At 40.6% G+C, this 24,799-nt stretch overlaps 5 protein-coding genes across 7 annotated transcripts; 3 read left to right on the top strand and 2 right to left on the bottom strand.

Moving 5' to 3' along the window:
• The first annotated feature begins 301 nt into the window (after positions 1-301).
• Positions 302-2,101, top strand: LOC113167605 (P2Y purinoceptor 1). Its single transcript, XM_026368373.1, has 2 exons — positions 302-426; positions 918-2,101. The coding sequence occupies exon 2, from the start codon at positions 1,017-1,019 to the stop codon at positions 1,974-1,976; it is 960 nt and encodes a 319-aa protein (XP_026224158.1). The 5' UTR covers positions 302-426; positions 918-1,016; the 3' UTR covers positions 1,977-2,101.
• On the bottom strand, positions 2,041-10,845 carry ints11 (integrator complex subunit 11). The gene is made up of 17 exons (XM_026368372.1): positions 10,708-10,845; positions 10,349-10,446; positions 9,418-9,491; positions 9,093-9,321; positions 8,878-8,976; positions 8,761-8,795; positions 8,525-8,663; positions 8,348-8,412; positions 7,743-7,932; positions 7,575-7,658; positions 7,407-7,496; positions 6,686-6,848; positions 6,480-6,590; positions 5,410-5,471; positions 5,108-5,250; positions 4,682-4,811; positions 2,041-2,487 (listed from the first exon to the last, which is right to left on the bottom strand). The coding sequence occupies exons 1-17, from the start codon at positions 10,733-10,735 to the stop codon at positions 2,422-2,424; spliced, it is 1,806 nt and encodes a 601-aa protein (XP_026224157.1). The 5' UTR covers positions 10,736-10,845; the 3' UTR covers positions 2,041-2,421.
• Positions 10,695-13,975, top strand: cptp (ceramide-1-phosphate transfer protein). Of its 2 annotated transcripts, XM_026368374.1 has the most exons (4): positions 10,695-10,834; positions 11,114-11,296; positions 11,415-11,567; positions 12,679-13,975. In XM_026368374.1, exons 3-4 carry the CDS (start codon positions 11,434-11,436, stop codon positions 13,199-13,201), a joined length of 657 nt encoding a protein of 218 aa, XP_026224159.1. In that variant the 5' UTR covers positions 10,695-10,834; positions 11,114-11,296; positions 11,415-11,433; the 3' UTR covers positions 13,202-13,975. The 2 variants fall into 2 exon arrangements, with proteins under 2 accessions (XP_026224159.1, XP_026224160.1); XM_026368375.1 differs by lacking the exon at positions 11,415-11,567.
• Positions 13,976-15,297: 1,322 nt separating this feature from the next.
• Positions 15,298-16,353, top strand: ubxn10 (UBX domain protein 10). 2 transcript variants are annotated; one of them, XM_026368518.1, is made up of 2 exons: positions 15,298-15,445; positions 15,549-16,353. In XM_026368518.1, exon 2 carries the CDS (start codon positions 15,618-15,620, stop codon positions 16,302-16,304), a length of 687 nt encoding a protein of 228 aa, XP_026224303.1. In that variant the 5' UTR covers positions 15,298-15,445; positions 15,549-15,617; the 3' UTR covers positions 16,305-16,353. The 2 variants fall into 2 exon arrangements, with proteins under 2 accessions (XP_026224303.1, XP_026224302.1); XM_026368517.1 differs by having other exon boundaries at positions 15,299-15,423.
• A 1,573-nt stretch (positions 16,354-17,926) lies between these two features.
• zgc:193690 (uncharacterized protein LOC563448 homolog) lies at positions 17,927-24,701 on the bottom strand. Its single transcript, XM_026367064.1, has 11 exons — positions 24,533-24,701; positions 24,312-24,375; positions 24,018-24,210; positions 21,404-21,496; positions 20,610-20,712; positions 20,410-20,524; positions 20,118-20,295; positions 19,762-19,999; positions 18,879-19,041; positions 18,598-18,789; positions 17,927-18,511 (listed from the first exon to the last, which is right to left on the bottom strand). Exons 1-11 carry the CDS (start codon positions 24,593-24,595, stop codon positions 18,450-18,452), a joined length of 1,464 nt encoding a protein of 487 aa, XP_026222849.1. The 5' UTR covers positions 24,596-24,701; the 3' UTR covers positions 17,927-18,449.
• Between the last annotated feature and the right edge of the window lie 98 nt (positions 24,702-24,799).

The following is a 24,799-nucleotide window of genomic DNA, read 5'->3' as shown; positions in this document are numbered from 1 at the left end:
CAAACATTTGAAAGAGAGTCCATGCCTTTGATTGTGGCATTGTGTATTTTCATTTATCAATTTAGCAAACACAAAAGCATGAAGACGAGGTAAAAGCACACTGATGACACCGATTCTTTTTATATTTCCTCTCAGAATTTTATTTCTTCTCTTTATTTCTAATAAATCATTTCTTGCATGCCTTTATACTGCAGTGGCAGGATGGTAATATGTTATATGTAGACTACTTGCTTATTTTAGTGTCATGCTATGGTTTCCTGTCCCCCTGTGAACTACCAACAGAGCTCTGGAACAGGAAATTCAAAGAGATCTTTCCCCACTGCAGACTGAGAAGAGCGGCACGAAGCACAGCAGCGAAACACTACTTCATCTGTGGTGTAGCTTTCTGCAATTGGAGATCAAGTGAAGGTTTCCCTAAGCAGCTTGGTAAGTGATTTTTTAAAATATATTTAATTTTCCACTACTAGAAAAAGAAATCTATTATTTCAGATAATATCTAACTCCTGAAAATGCAGTGGAAACCCTCATCAGAGTACTCCTTATTCAGAAGTCAGGATCCAAATCTTTTGTTACGAGAAGTAACAATAAATATTCAGAGCCGCGGGAATGTTACTGTATGAAGTGCAGCTTTGTTGGCTTTATTCATGATCAGCATTTCTCTACCTTGTTTCACTTCGCTCTTATTAGATAATCACTCTATAAACCATAGTAAATGTGTGATATGAAATGTAAAGATTTCCAAAGTGGCTTTTTGTTTTTGAAAATATTAACGTGCTCAGTATCTGAATCAAAAATAATGTGGGAGAAATATTTATGCTATTAATAAGTTGAGTAAAAGATTAGTTTTCATGGTCGTGTGAAACAAAAAGTGGAAACACTCTGCATGGAAACATATTTGTCGTGTTGTCTCTTTGCAGAAGACGGCCTGCAATGCTGCAGTGTTTGTGAGCATCAACCTGCACTCACTCACTTTCATTGAAAACAAAACCGAACCCAAAAACACTCCATCTGCCACCATGAATGTCACAGATGGAAACTGCAGCATCCCCGCAGCACAATATCAGTACTACTTTTTCCCGGCCATCTACATACCGGCTTTAATTGTGGGTCTACCTGGAAACTTGGTTGCCCTTTTCGTGTTCACCTTCAGGATAACTCCGCGCACAGCCTTCAGCGTGTACATCAGCAATCTGGCTCTGGCAGATGTCATCCTCCTCTGCGTTCTACCTTTTAGGATCCACTACCACCTGAACAGAAACAACTGGGTATTCGGGGACATCGCCTGCTGTGTCACTGGGGTGCTGTTCTTTGCCAACATCTACATGAGCATCTGCTTCATGACTTGTATCTGTGTGGATCGTTACATGGCCACCGTGCATCCACATACCTATCTCAGGCAGCAGAGCTCCTGGTGCTCTGTTGTTGTGAGTGTGGCGCTCTGGTGTGTCGCCGGAGTGGCTATGCTGGTCTTCATCTTCATGGGGCCTCTGCAAACCAACAGAGACACATTTGGAAGCAACAACTGCTTTGAGAACTTCGCCAAGATAGAGTGGGACTCGCGCCTGATGGTGTACAGCCTGCTGAGCCTGATCTTTTGTTCCCTTCTACCCTCCCTTGTCATCTTGGTGTGCTACCCTCTGGTTGCGAGGCGCATTTCCAAGATAAAGACCAAAACTGCCGAAAGAGCTGTGAGAGTCATTTACACCATCCTGGCTATCACGCTGCTCTGCTTCCTGCCCAGCCATGTGGTGTATCTGCTGCACCTCCTCCGACGCATGGACATCATCCAGAGCTGCTCGTCTGCCAATGCCATCTACCACGCCAGGCGGGTCACCATGGCCCTCGTCATCCTCAACACATGCCTGGACCCGGTGCTTTATTACGTCACTACCAGCCACTGCAAATGGAAGCATTTGAAGAGGACATGGCTGTGTGGAAAAATCCGGAGAAGTAGGGGTGTTTATACAGTGACCTGAGTGAATCCTACTGTAAACACAGCTCTGTATATACTTCATCACACAGTGTTCCAAAAAAGAGACTTTTCTGGAAAAGTGTTTATTCAAATTAGCTTTGTACATCAAAATAAATGGAGAACTCTGTATTTGAGTATCTTATATTTCCTTCTTGTGCAGTTCAGTCTAGAGATGAGTGTATGGATAAGTGTCTCTTTAAGTACTGGACCCATCAGACTGTTGGTTCTAATGTTTGGTGGTTTTTTTTTCTTCATCATGGGCACTCTAAAACCACCACATGGTTTTAGAGTGCCCACAGCAAACACAAGGCAATTCACACTTGATGTTATCAGTACTTGTGGCTTGAATAGCACTGAATGAACTGGACCTTATAGCATCGGCAAAACCAAGTTGAAGAGGGCAATGGCACACAAATTCTTATTTGTGTAAATTTCCCATCAAAGATATTTCAGCAGAGTCCAGATGGAAGACCCTTTTTGAGTAGAGTTGAAAGGAAGCTCCCCAGATCCTCATCCTGAGAAAGAAAGAGAGAAAGAAAAAAAAACAAAAGAAAACATTACACATCAAAAAGTCAAAAAACTAGGAAAACCTTTGTGGTAAGCAGACAGCAGCATATTCACCTCAAAAACGCTTGGACACAAACGCTGATCTGCGATTTTTTAAAATCTACTGAAGCCTAATGTGACACTTCATAATTTGTCCAAAACTCAAAGACATTCAGTTTACAGTGAGAGAAAATGATTTCATGACTTGCGAAGGTTGAGGCAATGATTGTTTTACATTAATGCCACAAAAAGTATTGATTTTGTACATTTTACTCCCACCTCAAATTGCATTTACATTTGTTTGTCTCACTTTCTTTTTAACAACCTTAGGAACACGCTTACCTCAGATCTAACCAACCAATGGTTTCATCTTTAGAGCTCATAAAAAAAAAATGTGCACTTAATTTCATGACAATTTAAGTTTAAGTTGAATTTGGTTCCTAGGAAAGATAACTAGGAGAGGCAAAGGCTTGATTATTATTAACATTATTAACACCAGTATTAGATTTGAGTGGGATTATGTATTTTTCCCTACATGAAAAGGATCTACCCACTTGGTAAAACCAGCCACATAATAAAATATGTTACTTGGTAAATGTTTTTAATATAATTGTACTGTACATGTTGTCTGTAATACATTGTTTTCAAGCACCTTAAAACAACAAAAACACATACTGTATCTGTTCCTTTTCCCCCCCGTCTGCTTTGCACAAACACATAAACCCACAGAAACCACTCTCCTTCCATTGCACTGTGTCTCGGTTTAGCAGGCAGGTTTCCCCACTCTCTGCTTTCACACTCTCTCTCTTCATACTTTCCACTCTCTTACTGTCCACCCACACGAGTGTTTTCACTCAGTTGTAGCTGATCAGACCTCTACTCAGGACCGTGTGGGCATCAAACTATAAACTCTTTAACTGGCATCCTTCACTGGTGCTGTGGTTAGACCAGATTTAACCCAAGACACTCGCACAAGTGCTGAGGCAAAAGGAATGTGGAACAGGAAATAGCGTTACTGTATACTTTAACCTCAGTATCTTGCACCTTTCTGATGCTTATTTTCTTTAATCACACAATTATTTAAAAGAAGAATCAAAACAATCAATTATTCTATAAGAAATCCCCAATATGGCAGGAAACCAAACAGCCTTGACATTACAGCAGTGGCACATGTATTCCCCCATTCTTTAATTAAAAGGCTACAGAGCTAATTTCAGCTCAACCCTTGAATGTACACACAAATCCATTTGTGCCAAATGAAAAAACAACAAAATGATTTTGAATCATTTACAACCTATATTTGATTTAAGACAATACATGGAATGCTGATGGAAAAGTGACAGAGGCACATCTTTCCCCTTAAACTGTTTTGGTCATAATGGTCATAATCTGATGTTACAACACATGTTTACTTTAAGTCAAATTAAAGAACAGATATTTGATTAATGGGCGACATTGATGAATACATTTTCTACTGCCTGTATTAGACACAAAGTCAAAGATTTGATTCTATTCATGAAGGTGTAATAACAGCTAAAAGACAGTTTCACTATGTGTGCAACGCTGCACAATACACACAGGATCAGCAGGACAGCAGCAGCGAACTGAAAGTCACCTGAAGGAAGTGACACCATCAAGTAGTGAGTGTTTAGGTTCAACTTTAGCTCTAAGACAGTCTATAAATACTGGTCCGTGATTCAGCTGATGTCTCCTTGATCTCTTACAGTCTGAGAATCAACTCCACAATCTGACAGCCTTGTGGAAAACAGCCGTCAGAATCACACAGGCCTTTAGTCAGTCATCTTGTACAGCGCTCTGAGGCTCACTTTCACAGCTCAAACATTTGTGGTCACTGACTTCAGACAAACTCCACACTTCAACTTACATAATCTATGTAATTATATTGATGTTGTCAACCCCCCACCCCCACTTTTATGTTGCCTTACCACATGTAGAATTTCCTCCTGTGGAACCAAAAAGGTCAGAACCCATATCTGTTAAACAAATTCCACTTGCCAAGTAACAAAATATAAGATGTTTGCTAAGTTTGAGCAGTGAGACACATGTACCATGTAAAATGTAAAAATAACTTAGGATCAGCTCTCAAATGATCATGATTGATCACATTTGCTCAAAGGACAAACTATCAGAGATATAATTTACCTGATAACTCCAGGACAGTAGTAGAACCTTGGTGTTTGTATCCTCAGCAGAGGAGGAGACTTTGATGACGATGGACTCCACTATGACAGTGCCGTCAGGGAGATGCTGGATAGTGTAACCTTTTAATACACTGAAGCACAGAAATGCAGACAAACAAGGGGTCATAAGAGATATAATACCTGTGCCTAAATGCAGCAGATAAGACATTTACAGAAATTTGCAACATATGTTAAACAGGTCATTATGAGCAGGTAAAATAAAGTAAATGTGTGTCAAAGCTCAACACAGAAATGACACAGTGTATAATGTTCAAGGTTAGACAAATGTAGAAAAAGTTGGATGGTATAAAATACAAAATAGTATGTTAGAGTTGTTAGTTACAGGAAGTGACCAGTGATCTTCCTCTTCCTCCAGTGCCACTCTCACCTTTTGAGGTGTTTGTAGATTCTGTGGAGTGTGTCGGAGTCGCAGTGCGGGTCCTGGAGCTGCACACGGCAGGTGAAGCGTAACTGATGTTCGTTGAGGCCCAGCTCCTTCAGAGCCTGCTCTGATGACACCAGCTTCAGGCTCTGTGCTCGGGGAAAAACAGCAAGAAGTAGGTCATCATGTGTGAATGACAATTATTCGTGCACATCCTGCCAGTCTACTGGTCTTTAAAGGGTCAAAGAGGTGTGACACATTTACCGGACTGAGATCTACGTAAAGGTTTGTGATTACACTGAACTTACATTTTCTTTCATGATCAGAGTTCCATGCATGGAGCGAGGCTTTTTGGGATCAGGTAGAGTGCCTGCAACACCAGAATGAAAACACATGCATGCATTGTAATACATTCAACAAAATAGCCATCTAAGGTCATAACAAGTTTTAAATTTATGTTTTGTGTATTTTTACTTCATTGCAATCCCATAGAAATTCATTGAATGTCCTTCCACAACCAGACCTGCCTTAACAATATTTTTTCATGGTGCTAACACACAAAATATAAAAAATGGCAGAACTTGACTAGACAAAAGATGGAGAAGTATTAACCGACATTATTGTACACCTCTGGTAAATGTTCTTTGGCTTTTAGAACTTAATAATCTCACATACACAACAATTATTATCACGTCAAATGTGGGTCATGATACTACTAGGATGATAATACTAGATGACTAGCATGATAATACTAGGTGGCACGGGAAGTGATTACTAGCCAAGTAAAGCACGGTGAATAACCCCTTCAATAAAAGAAAATATGGAAATGTCAGTTCAAACAAACAGCATTCTGAAACCGAGTAGGCACCCTACACTTAAACAATGATTCAGATTCAGATCATTTGTGCCCCAAACGTCAAACTGCATAAAAACTTTTTACAGTACAAATTGCCTTACAAGTAAGTTTTGGGGACAAGTTTACTTATGAAGTAAAGAGCCAAGATTATAAAGAAAAGAATGAAAATATCCCTACACTCCAGCTTACACAGAAGAGTGAAAGACAGGTTAGCTTTTAAAGACACCAACTCAATCTGGTTTAGTGGGACTCTTAAAAGTTTCATGCGAATATCAGCTGAACTGACATTTTGCACAAGGGCTGTACATCTTGGCCACAAAGTTTTTTTTACAGCATACTTGTATTCTGGGTGAAATGAAACACTTCAGGACAAGGCGACTTCACTTGCTTCCTATGGTTTGAAGATTTTCAGTTATAAGTGCAGGGATTCTTTTCTATTTGGATAGCAGAGCAAAGTTTACCACCAAAGTCCTCCCCACTCTATAACAATAGGATGAAAGTAAAGCAATCAACAAGACATACCTCCTAGAGCCATCTCCCTCTTGAGCAGGTTGAGTGAGATATCCACAGGCACACTTGGGTTTGTTGTCACTGTCGCTGTCTCTCCATTAGCTGGCATGTAGCAGTCTATGCCTGCCATTTCAAAACAGAAGCATAAACAGGACTGAAAACTCCCTAATGAATGTGTATGTGTCAAATAATTTTGTCTAAAGCGGAGTCGCACTTACTGAACTCTTGTTCAATCTTGCCCTTGAGGAACTCCATTTTCACCGCCTCGCCGTGCACCAGCAGCATGTTGCGAGGCTCTGCCATACGAATGAGCTGCATGATGCCTTTAGCATCTGCATGAGCGCTAAAAGACATGTACTCTACCTGCAGCTTCACATCCAACTGTAAGGATCAAAGATTATAAAAGTCAGTATCGTTTGTCACAGGGAATCATTTCTCTACTCCTGACATTTCTTCATCAAATATGAACCTGAACCACAGAGATGGTTAGCTTAGCTTAGCATAAAGACTGGAAACAGTAGGAAACAGCTAGCTTTGCTTTGTCCTGCAGATAAAATAGTTCTAAAACGTCTGAAAGCAATTAATTAACTAAATATAAGGCTTATATATGAAAGTGCAAACAAGAATCTGAAAGCTGAACATGGACTGAGTTTTAAAAACACAGCTCATTTGAACCATGGAAAAAAACATAACATTTACAGGACTGCCATGAAAGTGGTATCAGCTTCCTTGTTTAACTCTTAGTATATGAAATATCCATCATTTCCTCTGAACTTCTCAGCATCCATGTCAGAGAAATAGGAAATAGTAGTGTTTTTCAATATAATGTTATCTGTTATGCTGTGATATCTGCTGAGCTCAAAGAATTCATGCTATAACAGACGTGGATGTAGTGAAAATGAAAATGGCATTTGTTAAAACAAAAGCTAAACATCTTACTGTTGCTCTTCCTTCCATCTCCAGCTTTCTCTGCCCATTCAGGATCTTATGGCCGATTGTTCCTTGCACACAATACCCAGGCATGATTACCTAACAAACGAAGAAAAGTGCAGTTTATCAAGTGTTGCTGCCTTAAACAAGCATTTTAAATTCCCTGATGAAACTCACCATGTTCTTCTCATTGCCCGCCCATTTCTTGAAGATCTGCAGAGACTGACCAGCATGCAGCATACCCGGTGTGGCAAACACAACCTGAAAGTGCACACAAAGTTTTTTTTAATCTGAAACTTTAAAAACACTAGGCACATTTGAGGAAGAAAAAAAAACCAGACTCACCATAGGTCCAGGATTATCAGCGTAGGAACGATCAAAAGCCTTGATGTGCTTAAATTCAAACATGTTTCTTTGAACAAAGGTTTTTCGAATCTTCTGGTTCGTCCATGTTATGAAAAGCTTGTAGTAATGATTAGCCTTCTCCGTCAGCCCCGTGGAGAAGTAGATTGGGGCCTTCAGGTTCATTCTCTCCCTGTGTGGTAAGAGAAGGTAATTGGAGTGTCTGTTCAACGAGGTTGAGGTTTGTCCCACTATTATTCTATCAAGTATAATAGAACACAGCTATTTCAGGCAGCTGCTATTTCTTAGTCCAGACAGTTTAAGAACATTTTGCGTTGTAATCATGCATGATCGCCCTCTATTAAAAGAATTTTTTTTTTGTTAACTGGAATGGCAACAATTATGAACGAGGAAAGTGACCTTTATGTTCTTAAACTGCTCTTAATTGGACACCACTCAGCCAGAGAACACACTGCGATTACCTCCACACGTCACTGCCTTTGCTCTAATTTCTAGACACTTATTTACATTCACAACCTTGTGCTGGATGACTGGATGAACATTATTCTTTCGGGAAAGAGGTTTAACATTCAGAAGAACAACCCTACCAAAATGTTTCCAACAGAATGCAGAGTTCCTGTGCTCTTCCAAGGGCAAAAACAGGAATGAGAACCTGAAAAGGTCATGGCAAAGAAAACACATTATATATGAGTACCTGTAAAAGATAAAACACCTAAAATCCCCACACAAAGTTAAGTTGGCAGTTAACAAACTGTAACTTTTACCTTTCCTCCTCTTTCTATGCTTTCATGCACTTTCTTCAAAAAGTCCCTCTCTCTACATCTCTTCGAGTCGCGGATGGTGGTGGCATATGTGGACTCCGAGATGAGTATGTCTGGACGGCACTTATCGATCCATGCAGCGCTATAAATATACAAACACAAAGTTATAAACTCTGTTTAATTTAGTATGAAGGTTTATGCTTATGCAACAATCGTTAAATGCAGCAAATGACACTTACCCTAAATGTCTGTCCGGTGTCATATTATAGTCACCCTAAAAACCAAAAGATGTTTTTCTGAGAATTCAGCTGACAGATTAAATTACGCTGACACAGGGCAGGCTTGTTTTTACTTACAGTGTAGACCACAGACTCCGATCCCACTTTGATGTGCACCATGGCAGCTCCCAGGACATGACCTGCATAGTACGCCTTGATCTCCAGTTCATCGTCCACCTGCCAGCAGCACAAACAGACAAGTTTGATTTGCCATCAAAAGAGACAAGCAACTAGAGCAGAAGCGATGACTAGATGGACATCTGGTCACATGAGAAATTAGATCAGCGCTGCACCTGGACGCTTTGGTGCAGGTTCAAAGGTATCACTTTCTTCATGCAGTCCTTGATCATCTGCGAGGTGAAGAAGTTGGTTTCTCCCTTTTTGTCTACGGTGATCTTCCGGAAATCTTCTAGCAAAATGGGACAAATGGCTTTGGTGGGATGGGTCATGTAGATGGGTCCATCGTAGCCCACCATCTCACTCATGTAAGGCAGAGCGCCACAGTGGTCCAAGTGGAAATGACTGATGAAATTTAACCAAGTTATAACACAGATTTCTTTATTTACAGGTAATAAGATAGAGACAACACATTATACTGTAGGTATTTGGACAACAGACCTGATAATGACACAGTCCAAAAAGTCTGTCAGACGTCCATTCTGGATTATATAAGAAAAGTCTGGGAAGCGTCTCTGGAAATACAATAAAGAATTTTAATGAGGATTATGCTGTAAATTATCACATTGTCTAAAACATCTGATACTCAAGGTGTGTGCATCAGTGCTGATGATTACGATTCCTGCTGATAATTTCTGTTGTTTGACTAATTTTAAGAAAGAATATAACATAACATTCATAACATTTAAAGTCGTGGAAAAAAGGAGAGAAGGGAGAATGTAACATAATACTGTATATATTTTAAATTAACAAGCATGCTATGTAAGTTTTTTATGCAGCACATTTCAGTCACAGCAGTCTTACAATGAGCTGTAGTTACAATTGGAACAAGTTGTATTAATAGATTTTGTTCTGTGTCATGCATTATTTGCTGGATCTTGTTTATGTTATATGTAAAAAAGGGGGAAGAGTTTGAAAGGTAAGGTACTGGTCATGATTCAAAGCATTGCACATTATTTGTGAAATTATTTGTATCATGGAGGAGGCAGTGTTGTGGTTTGGGCATGTATAGTTGCCGAAGGAACTGGCTCCCTTGTACAAAACTACTGACAAGAGCAGCAAGATGAATTAAGTGTTTAGGGCAACGTTATCGGCTCATATTCAGCCAAAAGCTTCAAAAATCTTTGGAGGATGCTTCAGTGCAGATGGACAATGACCGCAAGTTTACTCCAAATGCAGTCAATGACTGCAAAAGTCACAGCCAACAACTAATCCCGTGTTGGATTACATTTGTGAGTTTTGTTTTAGTTCTCTTTCTTTTTGAGAATAGTCAGATATAATAATATTGAGTTTGTTGTGATAGAATAAAACCAGACAGAAGCAACTGGGAAAGCCAGAAGTAGTGCTTTGATAATTAAACTACTTTACTTACATCATCATTGTAACCCATGTGCATCCCACAGTCGAGCATGATGTTTTTGCCTCCAATTGAGACCAGAATGCAGCTGCGGCCCACATCCTGTCCAGCACCTTGGAGAGAGAAACAGAAGCTCCAATGTTTAAAACTCTCTGTGAACACTATTTATTTACCCAACGCAGCTAACAGGCAGCAGCTAAACAACAAAGGCTGACATTTAAAGGCTGTTTTAAACTGTGATAACAAAAATACGTTGATGGTTTTCAAGAAGGAAATGAATAACCTTAAATATATCTAGCAAACGTAGAAATTTAGACAATGTTGACGGAACTAGCTTAGCACTGTAGCCTGCTAGCTACTGAAATGCTACTCACCCAGTGGTGTTACTTTAATTTCAGGCATGATTTTTCATCAGGGCATCCGCTTTTGTAGACAGTTAAGTGACACCTAGATAACCCAGGCGGTCTGGCTACCTCCGACGAAGAACCTTTATTTAGAAAGGTAAGTTTATTGCCTAAAAGGAGGTTTACATGTGAATCATTTCGTGCACCGGGGTTTGTTAGCAACGTTGAATTAGCCTTCTTCCGGTTAGCACTTTCAAATAAAACTCAGCGCTTGCTAAATTCCATCCAGGGTAAAAAAAAAAAACTCACTACGCTGAGTCTGCTAATGTTTTGTGCAACTGTTGGATCTTAGATTATACATTAACTATGTCTTGTTGTGTGTTAGCACATGTAACTTAAAGTATATCACGGTGATCGCTGCTTCTCCTTGCTTTAGAAAGCGAAAGCTTTGGACTCCCGACAAACTGGTTTTTATTTTGAAGGTAAAACAGTGCCAATTTCCGCTGTTTTCCGGCTCGAGTCTGCGCAGTAGGCTTGGATTAGAACAGGAATGACCTGTCGTTTCACGCAGATGAAGAGACATGTTTCACTGTATTTTCACTTTGCTCCTTTCTTTCAGGTAACGTATTCAGTCTTCCTCTTATTCCGTGCTCACGCCTGTAGCGGCTTCTGACTTGTTGAGAGCCCTTAAATAAATGTGCTCATTCATTCGTTGCCTTGTTTGTTTCTGTCGACAGCACTTCCTCGTAGAAAACCATGGCTGGTTCTGTAGCTTCAGAAGATCAGAAGTTCTGTTTACAGGAGGTGCTCGACACCTTCAAGATGTGTCTCTCCGACAATAAAGAAGTCTACACCCAGCACTACGTTGCTGGGTGGCGTGGGCTTGTAAAGTACGTTATTAAGGGATCTCTTTGACGTGTTTGACTTTTAGGGTTATTTTTAACTTCTTTAACTCCTGTGGTAACTGCTTGTATCTTGTCTCTAATGACACCATGAGTATAATGTACAATGTAAGTTAGCACACTACTCCAACAATTAGACAACACCTACTGTACATCACATATTGATATATGAACTATTCAAGTTAAAAAATCTTGACTGATGTGCACTCTGGGGATTTGTCTCACGGCAGTCGGGGTACCGTTGGCTATAACATGGAGGTCTGTTCAGCCCTTGCAGGGCCTCAACAGACCATCACTGACCCACCACCAAACCCGTCATGCTTAGTGACGTTACAGGCAGCACAGTGTTAGCCCTGGCGTCTCCAGACTCTTTTATGTTCTGTCATATCTGCTCAGTGAGAACTTAGGCAGCCCTGCAAATTCTGGTGTTCTCTGGCGTTGGGCTGTGATACCAGGTGGTACCAGAGGACGTCAGGCCCTCATGCCAACCCCATGCAGTCTAATTCTGAGTGTTCAGTCAGAAACATGCAAACCTGTAGCCTGCTGCATGTCATTTTAAAGGGGATTCACAGTGCTTTTCCTGTTTCTCCTTTAACAAAGGAGCTGATACCCGTCCTGCTGCTGGGCTGTTGCCCTTCTGGGGCCCTGTCCAACTTTCCTGGTGTAAAAGCTGGTCTACTAATGTGTCCTCTGTGATCTTGAGACTGTGCTGGGAGACAAAGCAAATCATTATGTGTCTATACTGTACGTACAGTATAGATGTTCCATCTTGGAGTAACTGGACTGCCTGTGCAACCTGATTGGGCTCCCACCCAATAATGCATATTACTTTCCCTGGGCACCCTGAAATCAAGTTGTACTTTAGAGGTAAAAAGGCTAGTTGGGTTTGATACTTCACTCTCCCTTTGCTGCACATAAACTAACAAAAATAGATACAGACTTCCCTAGGCACATGATCTCCATGAAACACAGATGCACAGTTGTGTTCCTAGTATACAGAGTACACACTACTCCTGCATGTAAGACACCTTGATCTGTCAGTACAGCCTATTCCAGAAATGCTATGTAGCGGCGTTAACATTTCTGTCCCTTTCACTAGGTTTCTAAACAGCTTGGGGAGTGTCTTTGGCTTTATTTCTAAGGATGCTGTCAACAAGATCCAGATCCTGGTCAACTACCTGAACGGAGAGAACGGGTCTCAATATGTCACTGTCCAGTCAATGGTGAAATATGAGCTGGAGAATGAACTTGTGGATATCACCAAGCGAGGCAGCCATCCAGAGTCAGGCTGCCGTACTCTACTGAGGCTCCACCGTGCACTCAGGTGGCTGGAGCTCTTCCTGGAGCGCCTCCGCACCAGCACAGAGGACAGCAAGACTTCTGTCATGTGTGCAGAGGCCTACAATGAGGCCCTCGCCCAGCACCACCCTTGGATGATCCGTAAGGCTGCGAACATGGCATTCTACATGCTCCCTGGGCGCCCTGCTTTCTTTGAAGTGATGAATGTAGGCCCCCCGGAGCAGGTTGTGGCCATGCTGGGAGAAGCCCTGCCTCTAATCTCTGAGGTGTACCAGATCACAGAGACTCTTTATGCTCAACATAACCTGCTTGATTTACCATAGAGAGCAAGGAAGGCTGCTCTTTGTTGCTTTGTTTGTTACATGTCTAAATATCACAATCTGTCCCTGCTGAAGAGCTGCAATGCTGCCACTCCTGTTTGGTGATTTAAAAGGTGTGTATTATGTGTTTTGGGCACAAATAATTGATAATCATTGACAGACACTAATCTGTATTTATGTAATCACCACTTATTGATATAGGACTACTGTTATTTGAAATATTGCATATTTACTTGTAATAATGAAGCTATTTTAAATTCAGATTCATTGTGTTTTTAATGTAATTACACTAGACTGCAGTGGAGCTTTGCTAATACATGCTAACAATTGTTGAATTGTTATTCAAAAAGGCCCAAGTAGATTTTTCTGTGGTAGATCTGCAGCAGTAAGTTAATTAATTGAATAAAGGAAAACTAACAAGTAACTATTTAAAGACATAATTTAATTATTCAATTAATCTTTTAATAGAAAACATGATTGTAATGGTTTTATTTAAAAGAATGTGAGAATTTAATCTTAATTGCTCTAAACTATTAGATGATGTGTTATTTGATAATAATACTAGATGCAGCTTTATATAAATGACCACAGTACTGTATTAAGTAGCTTTCTTCAAAATTAAAAAGTAAAATATTACTAAATTTTATCTCAGTGGTATTCAAGGAGAACATACTCTAATATAACTAATGCTGGGATGACATGAATGTTTCTACAAAAATATATCAAATCAATGCTGTCCAGTACCATACAATACCAAATACACTTACTTTCTCATAATATTTTAGTGATTTTTTTTTGGTCAAACAAAGTTCTTATTATTGGAGTTTCTGACTCCACTGTTTATACTCTGCCTGTTCAAAAAGTGTATAGAGTCACTTAGGACCAACTTTATCTTTGATTGTGGCACAAATTCACAGTGGCATTGTTTTGATAAGCTTCTTTAGTGTCACATTTATTCTCGCCCAGATTTTTTCGCCAAGATTTTGTATTGATGATGGGAGAGTCGGACTGCTGCACAAAGTCTTCTGCAACACATCCCAAAGATTCTCAGTGGGGTTAGGGTCAGGACTCTGTGGTTTTCAATACATGTGTGAAAATGATCTGTCATGCTCCCTGGACCACTCTTTCAATTTGAGCCCAATAAATCCTGACATTGTCATCTTGGAATATGCCCGTGACATCAGGGAATAAAAAAATCAATTGATGGAATAAGCTGGTCATTCAGTATATTCAGGTAGTCAGCTAACCTCATAATGTTACTGAACCTAGACCTGACCAACTGCAGCAACCCCAGATCATAGCACTGCCTCCACAGGCTTGTACAGTAGGTACTAGTCATGATGGGTGCATCACTTCAGCCACCTCTCTTCTTACCCCGATGCACCCATCACTCTGGAACAAGGTAAAACTGGACTCATCAGACCACATGATCTTCTTCCATTGCACAGTTCTTAATCCAGTTTTAGTAGGTTCAACAATCTCCTTAGCAGTTTTTTTTGCTTGATGCATATCTAATAATTGGACCCTTCTGAAACAGATTTCAACATATATATATAACATAGACACAGGATGTGTCTTCTGACATGGTTGTTGCCAGTTGAAACATAATCATCCGTGCAGTAATTATCCACTGGGAGGCTCTTACCTCTTACCTCCTTTGTTTTTTGGACGGGTGTACGGTGTCCATGCAAATTTTGCAATGTATGACAAAATATCTTTATAAGTACAGTATTTAATGGGTTATTCACTAATGTACAGTATATTGGGCACTGTAAAACTCTTAATAAAAACATTTTGGTTTGGTGCATGGTTGTACATTTGTGTGATGTTAGATTTATTTCATTATATTTAATTCTTTAACATGTGAGGAAATAAGTCTTGTCATGTTCAAAACCTTGAACCCCCAATCCTCTCCCTCATATTCTTTTCTTCTGACTTTAGTCAAACCTGGTATACAGACATACTGAAGTAGCACATAAATAACCATAAGGTGTTATTACACAAAAGGGAAATATTTCATAAATAAACGTCTCTTATAAATATGAGATCATGAATTAAAACTAACACCTGTTTTATGTGCCTGCTGAGTTGTGATGCAGTACCCTATTTCGACACAAGTGGGCGCCCCGCCATTGACCACCGGCCATCGTCATGGCAACAACAGTGTCATGGTAACCGGTGACGCTACAGAGACCGACTGAAACTGGGTGGAAAGCGACTGAGAAGTAGACACGCTACTTTAACTTAGTTACACCTACAGATACTATAAATTAATAACATATTAAAACAGCTGCTTGTTGGTTTACGTATTCTAACGCTAATGGAGGTTTTCCTAATTGTTTTTGCGAAGGTCTGAAGGCGAAAGACGAATGGGAATCGTCCCCGGCAGACTGTTGTGACCCTCGGCAGCCGGTTAACGATGCATCTAACAAGGCCAAAGTCCTCCAAAGGCCGCAGCAGACCCGCTCCGAGCAAGCCTCTTTATGCAGGACACCCAGACGGCATCCGGAGGCCACCGGTGTCTCCACAGTCCCCCGGGGACTGCAGGCCGGACAGAAACGTGCTCTCGCAGTCCCAGCCCCTCATGTGGCAGTCCGGCCAGCTGAGCGGGGACGAGGTCCTGCGCATGCTGCAGCACACTCCCGCTGCTCCACCTCCGTCCTTAAACAAGTACAAAGTCCTGCCGTCCATCGAGAGGAGGCAGTCACTGGGGAGGCAGTCACTGGGGAGTCCCGGGAGAAGCCTGGACAGAAACATGTCCAAGCTCAACCTGTCTGAGGAGGATGCCACCCTGCAGCAGCAGCAGGGGCAGAGAGATCCAGGAGCAGCTGGTGATGGTGGCACTTTGCTCCTGGCTGTCCGAGCTCCGTGTGGCAGGAGGTTTCAGCAGCCCTTTGAGCCCACAGACACTCTGTCCATGGTAAGAACCAGTGCAGAAGTCCGATTTGGAGCCAGGTATGAAGAGGCCTCCATTGAGACGATGGATGTGCCACGCAGGAGCTTCACAGACATGAATATGACTTTGGCCCAGTGTGGCATCTTGAACAAATCAGTGCTGTGCATCTCTCAGAGTAACCACAGTGTGACTGAACACGAGAGAGCTTGATTCAATTATTCAAAATACACCCCAAAATAAAAAATACCCCAGTTAAAAATGGTTGATTTTACTGTATGTGCTGACCTTAAATCTAACGTTTCACACATGTAGACTTGTAGGAGTATGGTTTTGTGGTATCACAGCTACTTTGTGGCCCAATATGCAATTTGCGAGCTGTGAAAATGTCCGGCACACTCGGTGTGTCCCTCAATTCCACTTTGGAAACAGTAAATACTGGCATATTTGTCGATGGTGGATTTTTAAATTGAGCCCTTTAAAATCCTGAAAGATGATTTTACACATAATGTACTTTTTCTTGACATAAGCTATGATGCACAAAATAAAGAGTATATTTTAGTTAGTATATCATAACTGAGTACTTTTGTATCTTTGAACATATAAAGGGCAACTTCGCCAATTTTCAGCTTGCTTCCTTGTAGTTTGGGGCACATATGTCTAACTATCAGATTTTCTCTATTACGGTATCTCTCTGCTTTGACATCTGGAGGCATTTTCAGTTCAGACCGTCACCTGGAGGAGCAGGTCAGTCAGACTTCAGCCTCAGTGGTCTGAGAAACCAGATGACATCATCTGGAGTTTTCCAGCTAGAAGCAGAGGTTATTTAATATAAGAAAGGCAGAAGGTAACTCTTCATGTAGATGTACTCTGGCAGCCTGCCTCACTTGATGTGCTCCCACAGGAAACACGTTGAATGTCAGAGACGTTGCCCTTTAAGTTCACACATACTTGCTTTTTGTAACTTTGGACTACATCAGTACATTTTGCTGTACTATTTCACTCAATACTCCAGACAGCTTCCTTCACATTTACACTAATGGCCTATGAGGACTTGTTTCTTCATGATGTTTTAACCACAATAGCAGAAAAATACTGTAGCAAATTCACTGATTCTTGTTTCAGCAGGGATGCTGATAAATACAGCAACAGAGTTTCCTAAAGTTAATAGTTTCCTTTGTGGTTCATGTTCTGCCAGTTTTTCATTACATAATATTAGGGTAATATGAGGAACAAACACACTTTACAACTGCTTTAGAAGTAGGCAAAGCCTGAGAATATTATGTAAACCAGCCTAGGAGCTTACATATTATGAACAAGCATGTTTTTGACAAGAAATGTACCCAGGTGTTAGAATCGCAGATGTAGAATGAGGCTATTGTTAATGTTAGTAACACCTCTCCACTTTCTCTACGATGAGTCAGAGCTGCTGTGAAAAAACAACCCTCACTTTGTTCTGAGCGAGAGCTCTATTTTTTTCCCCACATTCAACAAAGTCATAAAAATTATTTCTGGTGTTGTGTTTGATGAAGACTGAAAGCAGAACTATAATGTGACTAATAAAATCTGTTGACAAACCCGTCAAAGCTTGCTCACTAGAAAATGTATTAAAACAATCACACGGTAAAGTGCACAGAATCAGGAGGTTACAGGTTTTCTTCTCTTTTGAACATATTCAATAATCTCTGAAAAAGATTACTGAATAAATAAAAGGTTCGGAGGAACTCATTACATTTTTTTTTTAACATTCACCCAATATGGTTATCTTCCTTGATGAGGAGCCAGAACCTGCTGTTTGACAACCATTTTAACAGCAATAAACTGTGTGAACCATCTGCACTTGTGACTATTATTTATTTTTTAACACAAAAAATAATTTAACAACCAAAATAATTTCAGGAAATGAATAGCCAACTACCACTAGACTGAAACAAGCATTTTTTAACCTTGATACTTCAAGTCACTCAAGGATCTTTTATCTGTCAACCTCGAACGTGCAAACGTCTAAGCATGAGACACGTGCTAATCCCACCACTTCTATATTAGTAATTCACTCCAGATAATCAAACTTGTTAAATGCTGTTTTGACAGCTAGTAGTTAGTTTTTTTTGTCTGTGTGAGACACAGATTAAATGCTTAAGGCACCTCCATTGATCACTTCAAGGGGCACATATTAAAAGAAATCTAAGTGAAAACATGGGCTCCATTTGCTGCTGTCAAAGACATTTTGCATAGTCACTAGCATCTCCCACCTGTAAACATTAAAATGCAAACAATAAACCTCTGGAAGAACTCAAGTCAGATTTGAGGTAACACGTCAAACCGCTTCATTACTGTGTTGTGCATGTAGTAAGACATTCAGCTCAACAGCATTTCCATTTCATCAAGATTGCTTGTGTCGAGCTTTGTGATTCTCCTGTCTGTGGGAGAAAGAGGGAGAAAAATCATGTAGGATCGCTAACGGATTACATTTGAGACAATCAAACCAAAGGAAGTGGAAACCTACTGAAATGCATCTCGATCTGGTTGATAATATCCATGCTGTGTTTGCTGTCGACCATATTGACGGCAAATCCTCGTCTGCCAAAGCGTCCCGTCCGACCAATCCGGTGAAGGTATGTCTCATTGTCGGCATTACCGTCCATGTCCACAGGCAGGTCAAAGTTCACCACAAGTGACACCTGCTCCACGTCAATCCCTGTCATGGATATGGCCAAAATGGCTCTGCGTTACTCTTACCTCCCTCCCAGTAAAAAATAGTTTTCATTTTGAAACTTATCCTCTCACCTCTGGAGCATACATTTGTTGTGACAAGCACTTTCTCCTTGCCGTTCCTAAAGCGCTCGATGACACTAGCTCTTTGTTCCACTGTCATCTCCCCACTCAGCAGCGCCACCTGGTGGCCCTCTTTGATCAGGTGGGCACACAACCAAGCAGCCATCTTGCGAGTCTGAAACGAAAAAACACCTGGATCATATGCATACTTTGTGAAAAGCATGATAATACACACCACGGTTACTTTAGAAATGCTTTCGAAATGTATCTTTTTAACCACAGTAGCTGCATAAACCAAATTTAAATGACAGCCATTTTTTCTCTGACATCACACTGTAGGTGGGATATTAATCATCCTCTGGGGAACATGAATGTGTGAATTTTCATGTAGTGGTTAATTCAAACGGCCATTTTCTACTGAAGTCACACTAAAATTAGCATTTAACCACTTCCTAGCTAAACATCACAGCTTGGTAGTGATACATAATATGACAGGAAAAGCAGTAATTCCTTCTGAAACACCAGCTCATATTTAACATTTTGGACCCATTTATTTAAGTCTGGAAGTAAAACACAGAATGTTATCCATCTTGTAATGTAACCTCAACTATCTTTCCGTTTCTTCACCCAAGAAATGTTGGAACATTTAACATAGAACATGACAATATGTTAGCTGTTATCCAACAACGGCAATGTTAGCTAAAGGGTTATTAGTCATTTTACCATAAAAAACTGGCCTAGAGTGTCCCTCCAGCTTTTTACTATTCACTGTCTTCTTGTTTGGTCATCTAGACAGACGTCCCCACAATTTTGGTCCAGAGTTGAAAAATTCAACTACATTATGAAAAATCAAACAGATTCATGTTCCCCAGAGGATGGGTTTGTACCGACTTACATGACAAAAGATCATTGCTTGTGCAATTGTGAGGCTCCCGTACAAATTACACAGTGCTGTGAACTTGTCCTCTTTCTCCTTGCAGAGCACATAGAACTGCTTGATGGTGTCCAGGGTCTCCTCTTCACGCTTCAGCCTGATGATGTTAGGGTCAGGAACCACCTGTTCTGCAAACCTCCACACGGAGTCCTCAAAGGTTGCAGAAAACAGCAGCATCTGACAGTCATTTGTCAGTTGTCTGCATCGTTGTGAGAAGAGTGAGGAAAGGATTGTATCAAAAGACAAGAGAGCTTGTTTGACAACATGAACAAAAACTTTACGGTGCATTGGTAGATTGTTTTTTGAAAGGACGGCACCTATGGATGCGAATACTCTGGTCCCGATGTCCCTGTGTGGCGATCATCACATCAGCCTCATCCAGCACAAACATAGTAATCTTCTTGGGGTCAATGAGCTTGTACTTGGTGCACCAGTCGAGGACTGTGCCTGGTGTTCCAATGACGATCTGCTCCTGCAACTTCTTGCCTCTCTCGACTTAACAGAAAGCAGAAACTGACGCAGTGATGTAACCAACATTGGCTGCTGAATGAAATACCATATTGTTGCCAATTCCATCAGAGGTAATAATAATTATGATTACTTTCTTACTTCTGTTGCCTCGAATGGCATATGCCAGTTTCACTTCTGGACAAAATTTCCCCATTTGTTCGATTACTTGGCCGATCTGAAGAGCAAGCTCGTATGTTGGCGCAATGCACAGGCACTGAAAGAACCAGTTTTTTTAAACTATCAGTTTAAAACCGGCACATGGACACCGGATGGCTCTGCTGATGGCACGCTATCCTTACCTGAGTCCACTTATTGGCTGGGTTTACATGGCTCAGCATGGCAAGAGAAAAAGCAGCAGTTTTACCTGTACCAGACTGCGACTGGGCAATCAGATTCTGAGGTCTGCAGCAAGAGAACACGAACACACAGACACACACACAGTTTGAACTTTAGAAACAATAGAACTAAATAAGACCCAATCTATTTTAGAGATACAATCAAAAGAAAAAAATATAAATTAAATCAACAATTAATTATTATGTCATTTTTTACTATATGATAGCTCCAGGGTCTCAAATGTGACAATGTGCCATTTTTAATTATCTTAAATTTAAACTGTAAATTGATTATTACACAATTCCTTTGCAGTAACCAAATCTGAACACGTTTGTGGCATGGCCATGCCAATTAACTTCGGAGGTCAAATTATTCTGCACCAAGAGGGGAAAATTATGTCTTAACTGGTAGTTTGTAGGGAATTATGCGTGCCACTCTTTGCAAAAATACCATCAGATAGACCAAATGTGACCACGCTATCAGAAAATCAATACATGACAGATACAGAATTTGCCAAGTAATACAGCACTTCAATCAGCAGAAATACAGTTAAAAGAAGGCAGACTAGTAGCAGTCTGAGAGGATGAGTAGCATCCCTAAACCACTCCTTAGTAGGAGATGAGGCCAGAAGTTTGAGGTTTGAAGTTTAAAGATGGCTACGTGTCTTTTTATTTTGACTGTACTTCTGCTTGTTGGAAAGTTGTGTTTTTGATTAACTCTTCATCTTAGCACATCAAAACACTAAAAATGAACTCACGGCTGTGCCAACATCATGGGCAAAGCATTCTCCTGGATCCTGGATGGTCTGTTGAAACCCATGTTGTACACACCCCTCAGCAGTTCAGGTTTTCTATTAAATGCCAAGTCAAAATAATAGGAAAAAAGAGGTTCAAAGAGGGAGGGGAACAAAAACATACAACTGCATGCAATACAATGGGAACCCTTGGGCACATCAAATATTTTGTTGATTATGTTCATTACAGTGAAAAGACAAATACAACAAGACTGCAGCAACCAGAGCAACAAAGAGGCTTTCTTCAAATGTTAATGTTTTAATGAGCCGTTCTTCAGATGTGTTTTCCATGGAAAATTAAACCATAATTGTGGTATGTGTGTAAGTACGGGCATCCTACTAGGTCATTAGTTAGTAACACCCCATGGCAGCTTGTGGATGCTTTTTGTAACCAGCTAACAGGCAGTTTTAACCCACTTATCCTGCCAGCACTACTGTAATGGGCTGTTCAGATTCAAAAAGCTCCAGCAGGGACAACTGCTATTCACTGTGAATGAAACCTGCACCATCTGTAAAGTTCAGTAGATTTAAAGTCACCCAGTAACTCTTAAAAGCAGAATTGTGAAAGCCCCAACTTTATACAGATAATTTTTTGATGTATACAAAACTGTTGTGAACACTACACGTTAAAAGGAGCTTTCCACAGATTTTCCACAACATGCAGGTCAGCATTAAAATCTTTATTTTGTGTTGCTTAATGTAGTTTATTTGAGACTATGAGACCTGATTTGGATCTTTTTGTAGTGAAAGACTGCTCTTTTTTCAGTTTCTTCACTGGGCAATAAGCGGTACAGTCTATTACAGAGCAGACAAAGGCAGACAACTGTGTTCACATTCACACCAGGCAATTTCGAGTTGCCAGTTAACCTGACCTTCATGTTTTTAGACTGTGGGAGGAAACCAGATTATCTGAAGGAAACCCACGCAGGTACAACAAATGAGCAGATGAAATATTGTCTTCATTTACAAATACAGACCTTCCACTGTTCAGTGATTGACCAGGCAAAAGCCCATAAAGCCCATGTGTTGGTCACTGTATCTACTGTACATGTAATGTTAGTGCAGCTGCTGAAAACTGCTCATCTGGGGCACATGTCCCAGAGATACAGAATTTTCTGCCACATGTAAGATTAATCTGTACTGGAAAGGAGGTTAGCATAGCTTACAGTTGTGTTTAAAGCATGTTTAATAAGGGAATGCTTGTCCCAAAGCTTATACTGTAGCTACAGTGCAGCAGTGCTTTCCACTGATTGACACTCAAATTCCAGCCTGCATTGAATGAAACAGCTGCATGCTGACTTTAAAGATGCATGTTATTTTACATTCTTAAATAAATGATAATTTACATATATTTTTATTTAGGTTTTTAGTGTCAGTTATGTTTTCTGTTTGGGCTTTGGAAGTTGCTCACAGCGCAGGAGGTGAGATGCCAAGTTCCTTCAAGAAAACTCTTATTTCAGAGTAACTGCACAATAATCAACATTTCTGTAGATGATAGTGTGTCCAAAAGTCTAGCCATAAGCCTTTTCAACTGTTGTCCTGTGAACAGATGTTTTCTAATGTACATGTGCAAAGTCTCTACCCAGTAATTATAAATGTAATATATATATTTATATATAACATTTATTTTTAAATATCAGTTTGAATTGAACATGGGAGCAAGTTTTGCATAAGTGAAAAAACAATCTGTGGAAATTTAGGGCTTTCACAACTACCTTTTAGTGTTGCTGGGTGACTTTAAATCTGCTGAACTTTACAAACAGTGCAGGTTTCATTCACAGTGAATAGCAGCTGTCGATGCTGGAGCTTTTTCGGATCTGAACAGCCCATTACAATAGTGCTGTAGTGGAACAGGAGCTGTAGAACACTCCGTGTGCATATACAGTAGACACTGAGTTTCTCATTTTAGATTTACATTTTAATTAAGTGTAGATTATATTTTATTAACCTAGTTAATTGATACTGTTACTTGATATTTAGACAAACCTCTTTGCCCTTTTGTGCACATATGGTTGACTTTTAATACATTAAATCCAGAAAAAGTAAAAACCTGAATAAACACACGTTGGTTTTTTGTGGGTTTTCTCAGGGGAACGCTGGCTTCCTTCCACAGTCCAAAAACATGCATGTTAGGTTAATTGGTTACTCTACATTGCCCATAGGTGTGACATAAGTATGAATGCTTGTCTGTCTCTGTATGTCAGCCCCATGATAGACTGGTGACCTATAAAGAGTGTAAAGGGGAAAAAAATACACACAGTTGCACACCTATGATGAATCTATAACCGATTAATCAACTAATGCTCAGTGCAGAAAAGGTTTGAAATATTCCATCAAGAAATAGTGTGAAACCGAGGGCGGTATAAATATGTTTCTCCCCACTGTGCAGATTTAGGACATCCTGAAGTTGATGAAACATTCACTGGGGATTAGAGTTTAGGGTGTGAAAATCTTAATGATATCAACTACATATAATTTAACATTGTAAACCCAGAGGTTTCCCACATTTTGCACACAGGTTTATATGTGCTCATCATGTTTCAAAGCCACATCACTGTCATAATGGTTGCACACTCACAGTCTCAGCTCCTCAAATGTCTTCACGGAGTACAGAGGAGAGGTGGGGTCCCTCTGCAAAACCTCCACCTGGTTTCTGTTGCGCACCAGAGAGCGGCGGATCAGTTTGTTCAACAGGGACTGCTCAGCCAGGTCCACTTTATCCTCGTCTTTCCTCCCGCCTCCATTTTCCTTCTTCTCCAGCAAAATGTTGCCTGCACAGGTGGACAAACAGCAGCAATGATGGTCATTAGAGAGAGAGCGGTAAAAGTGGTTAGCGGCGATAGAAATGAGTGAACAAGATGCGCCAAGTTACCATTTATGTCTCCTCTCAAGGTGCGTGGACCACGAACTCGATCCACTTTCTTTGAGAAGCCACACTAATCAGGGGAAATACAGTTAGTCACATTATTAGTGCGAGTGCCAGCGAAGCCGCTATGTAGCAGCTGAAGCTAACTAGCCTGCTAACAGACGATGTCGGTCCCCCCGACGTTAGGTCAGTTACTTTGGGACCTGTTGCTCACCTTTCTAACTTACCTGTATGGACGGGGTTGTAGCCTCCTGCACGTCGACCGCAACCGCCCACGAGTCTTCGGACATTTTCGAAGATTAATTTAGTATTTATTTGAACACACTTGTATCAAAAGTTTGATGCCAGCGTGGGTGACGTGCCGGTGTACCGCTGAACCACCCGCTACCCGCTGGACCGCACCACTGATGCTGCATTCAAATGCATCGGAAAGGTCGAACCCTTTAACCACTGGAGGCAACCACTCAAGCTGTTAATTCGCCTGTCGTTAAACA

The sequence above is a fragment of the Anabas testudineus genome, chromosome 7 (genome assembly GCF_900324465.2).
Source record: "Anabas testudineus chromosome 7, fAnaTes1.2, whole genome shotgun sequence".
Lineage (NCBI taxonomy): Eukaryota > Metazoa > Chordata > Actinopteri > Anabantiformes > Anabantidae > Anabas > Anabas testudineus.
This window is presented reverse-complemented; position numbering and strand designations above follow the sequence as displayed.

Excerpts from the sequence above, each read along its gene's own strand:
- LOC113167605 (XM_026368373.1), top strand. The coding sequence starts at position 1,017 with ATGAATGTCACAGATGGAAACTGCAGCATCCCCGCAGCACAATATCAG.
- ints11 (XM_026368372.1), bottom strand. The coding sequence starts at position 10,735 with ATGCCTGAAATTAAAGTAACACCACTGG. Across the intron at positions 8,664-8,760 it reads ACACCGGACAGACATTTAGG|CGCTGCATGGATCGATAAGT; the intron begins GTAAGTGTCATT and ends GTATATTTATAG. Across the intron at positions 7,933-8,347 it reads ATTCTGTTGGAAACATTTTG|GGAGAGAATGAACCTGAAGG; the intron begins GTAGGGTTGTTC and ends CTTACCACACAG.
- cptp (XM_026368374.1), top strand. The coding sequence starts at position 11,434 with ATGGCTGGTTCTGTAGCTTCAGAAGATCAGAAGTTCTGTTTACAGGAG. Across the intron at positions 11,568-12,678 it reads GGGTGGCGTGGGCTTGTAAA|GTTTCTAAACAGCTTGGGGA; the intron begins GTACGTTATTAA and ends CCCTTTCACTAG.
- ubxn10 (XM_026368518.1), top strand. The coding sequence starts at position 15,618 with ATGCATCTAACAAGGCCAAAGTCCTCCAAAGGCCGCAGCAGACCCGCT.
- zgc:193690 (XM_026367064.1), bottom strand. The coding sequence starts at position 24,595 with ATGTCCGAAGACTCGTGGGCGGTTGCGGTCGACGTGCAGGAGGCTACA. Across the intron at positions 20,000-20,117 it reads CAGAGTATTCGCATCCATAG|ACAACTGACAAATGACTGTC; the intron begins GTGCCGTCCTTT and ends ACAACGATGCAG. Across the intron at positions 19,042-19,761 it reads AAGCAATGATCTTTTGTCAT|ACTCGCAAGATGGCTGCTTG; the intron begins GTAAGTCGGTAC and ends TTTTCGTTTCAG.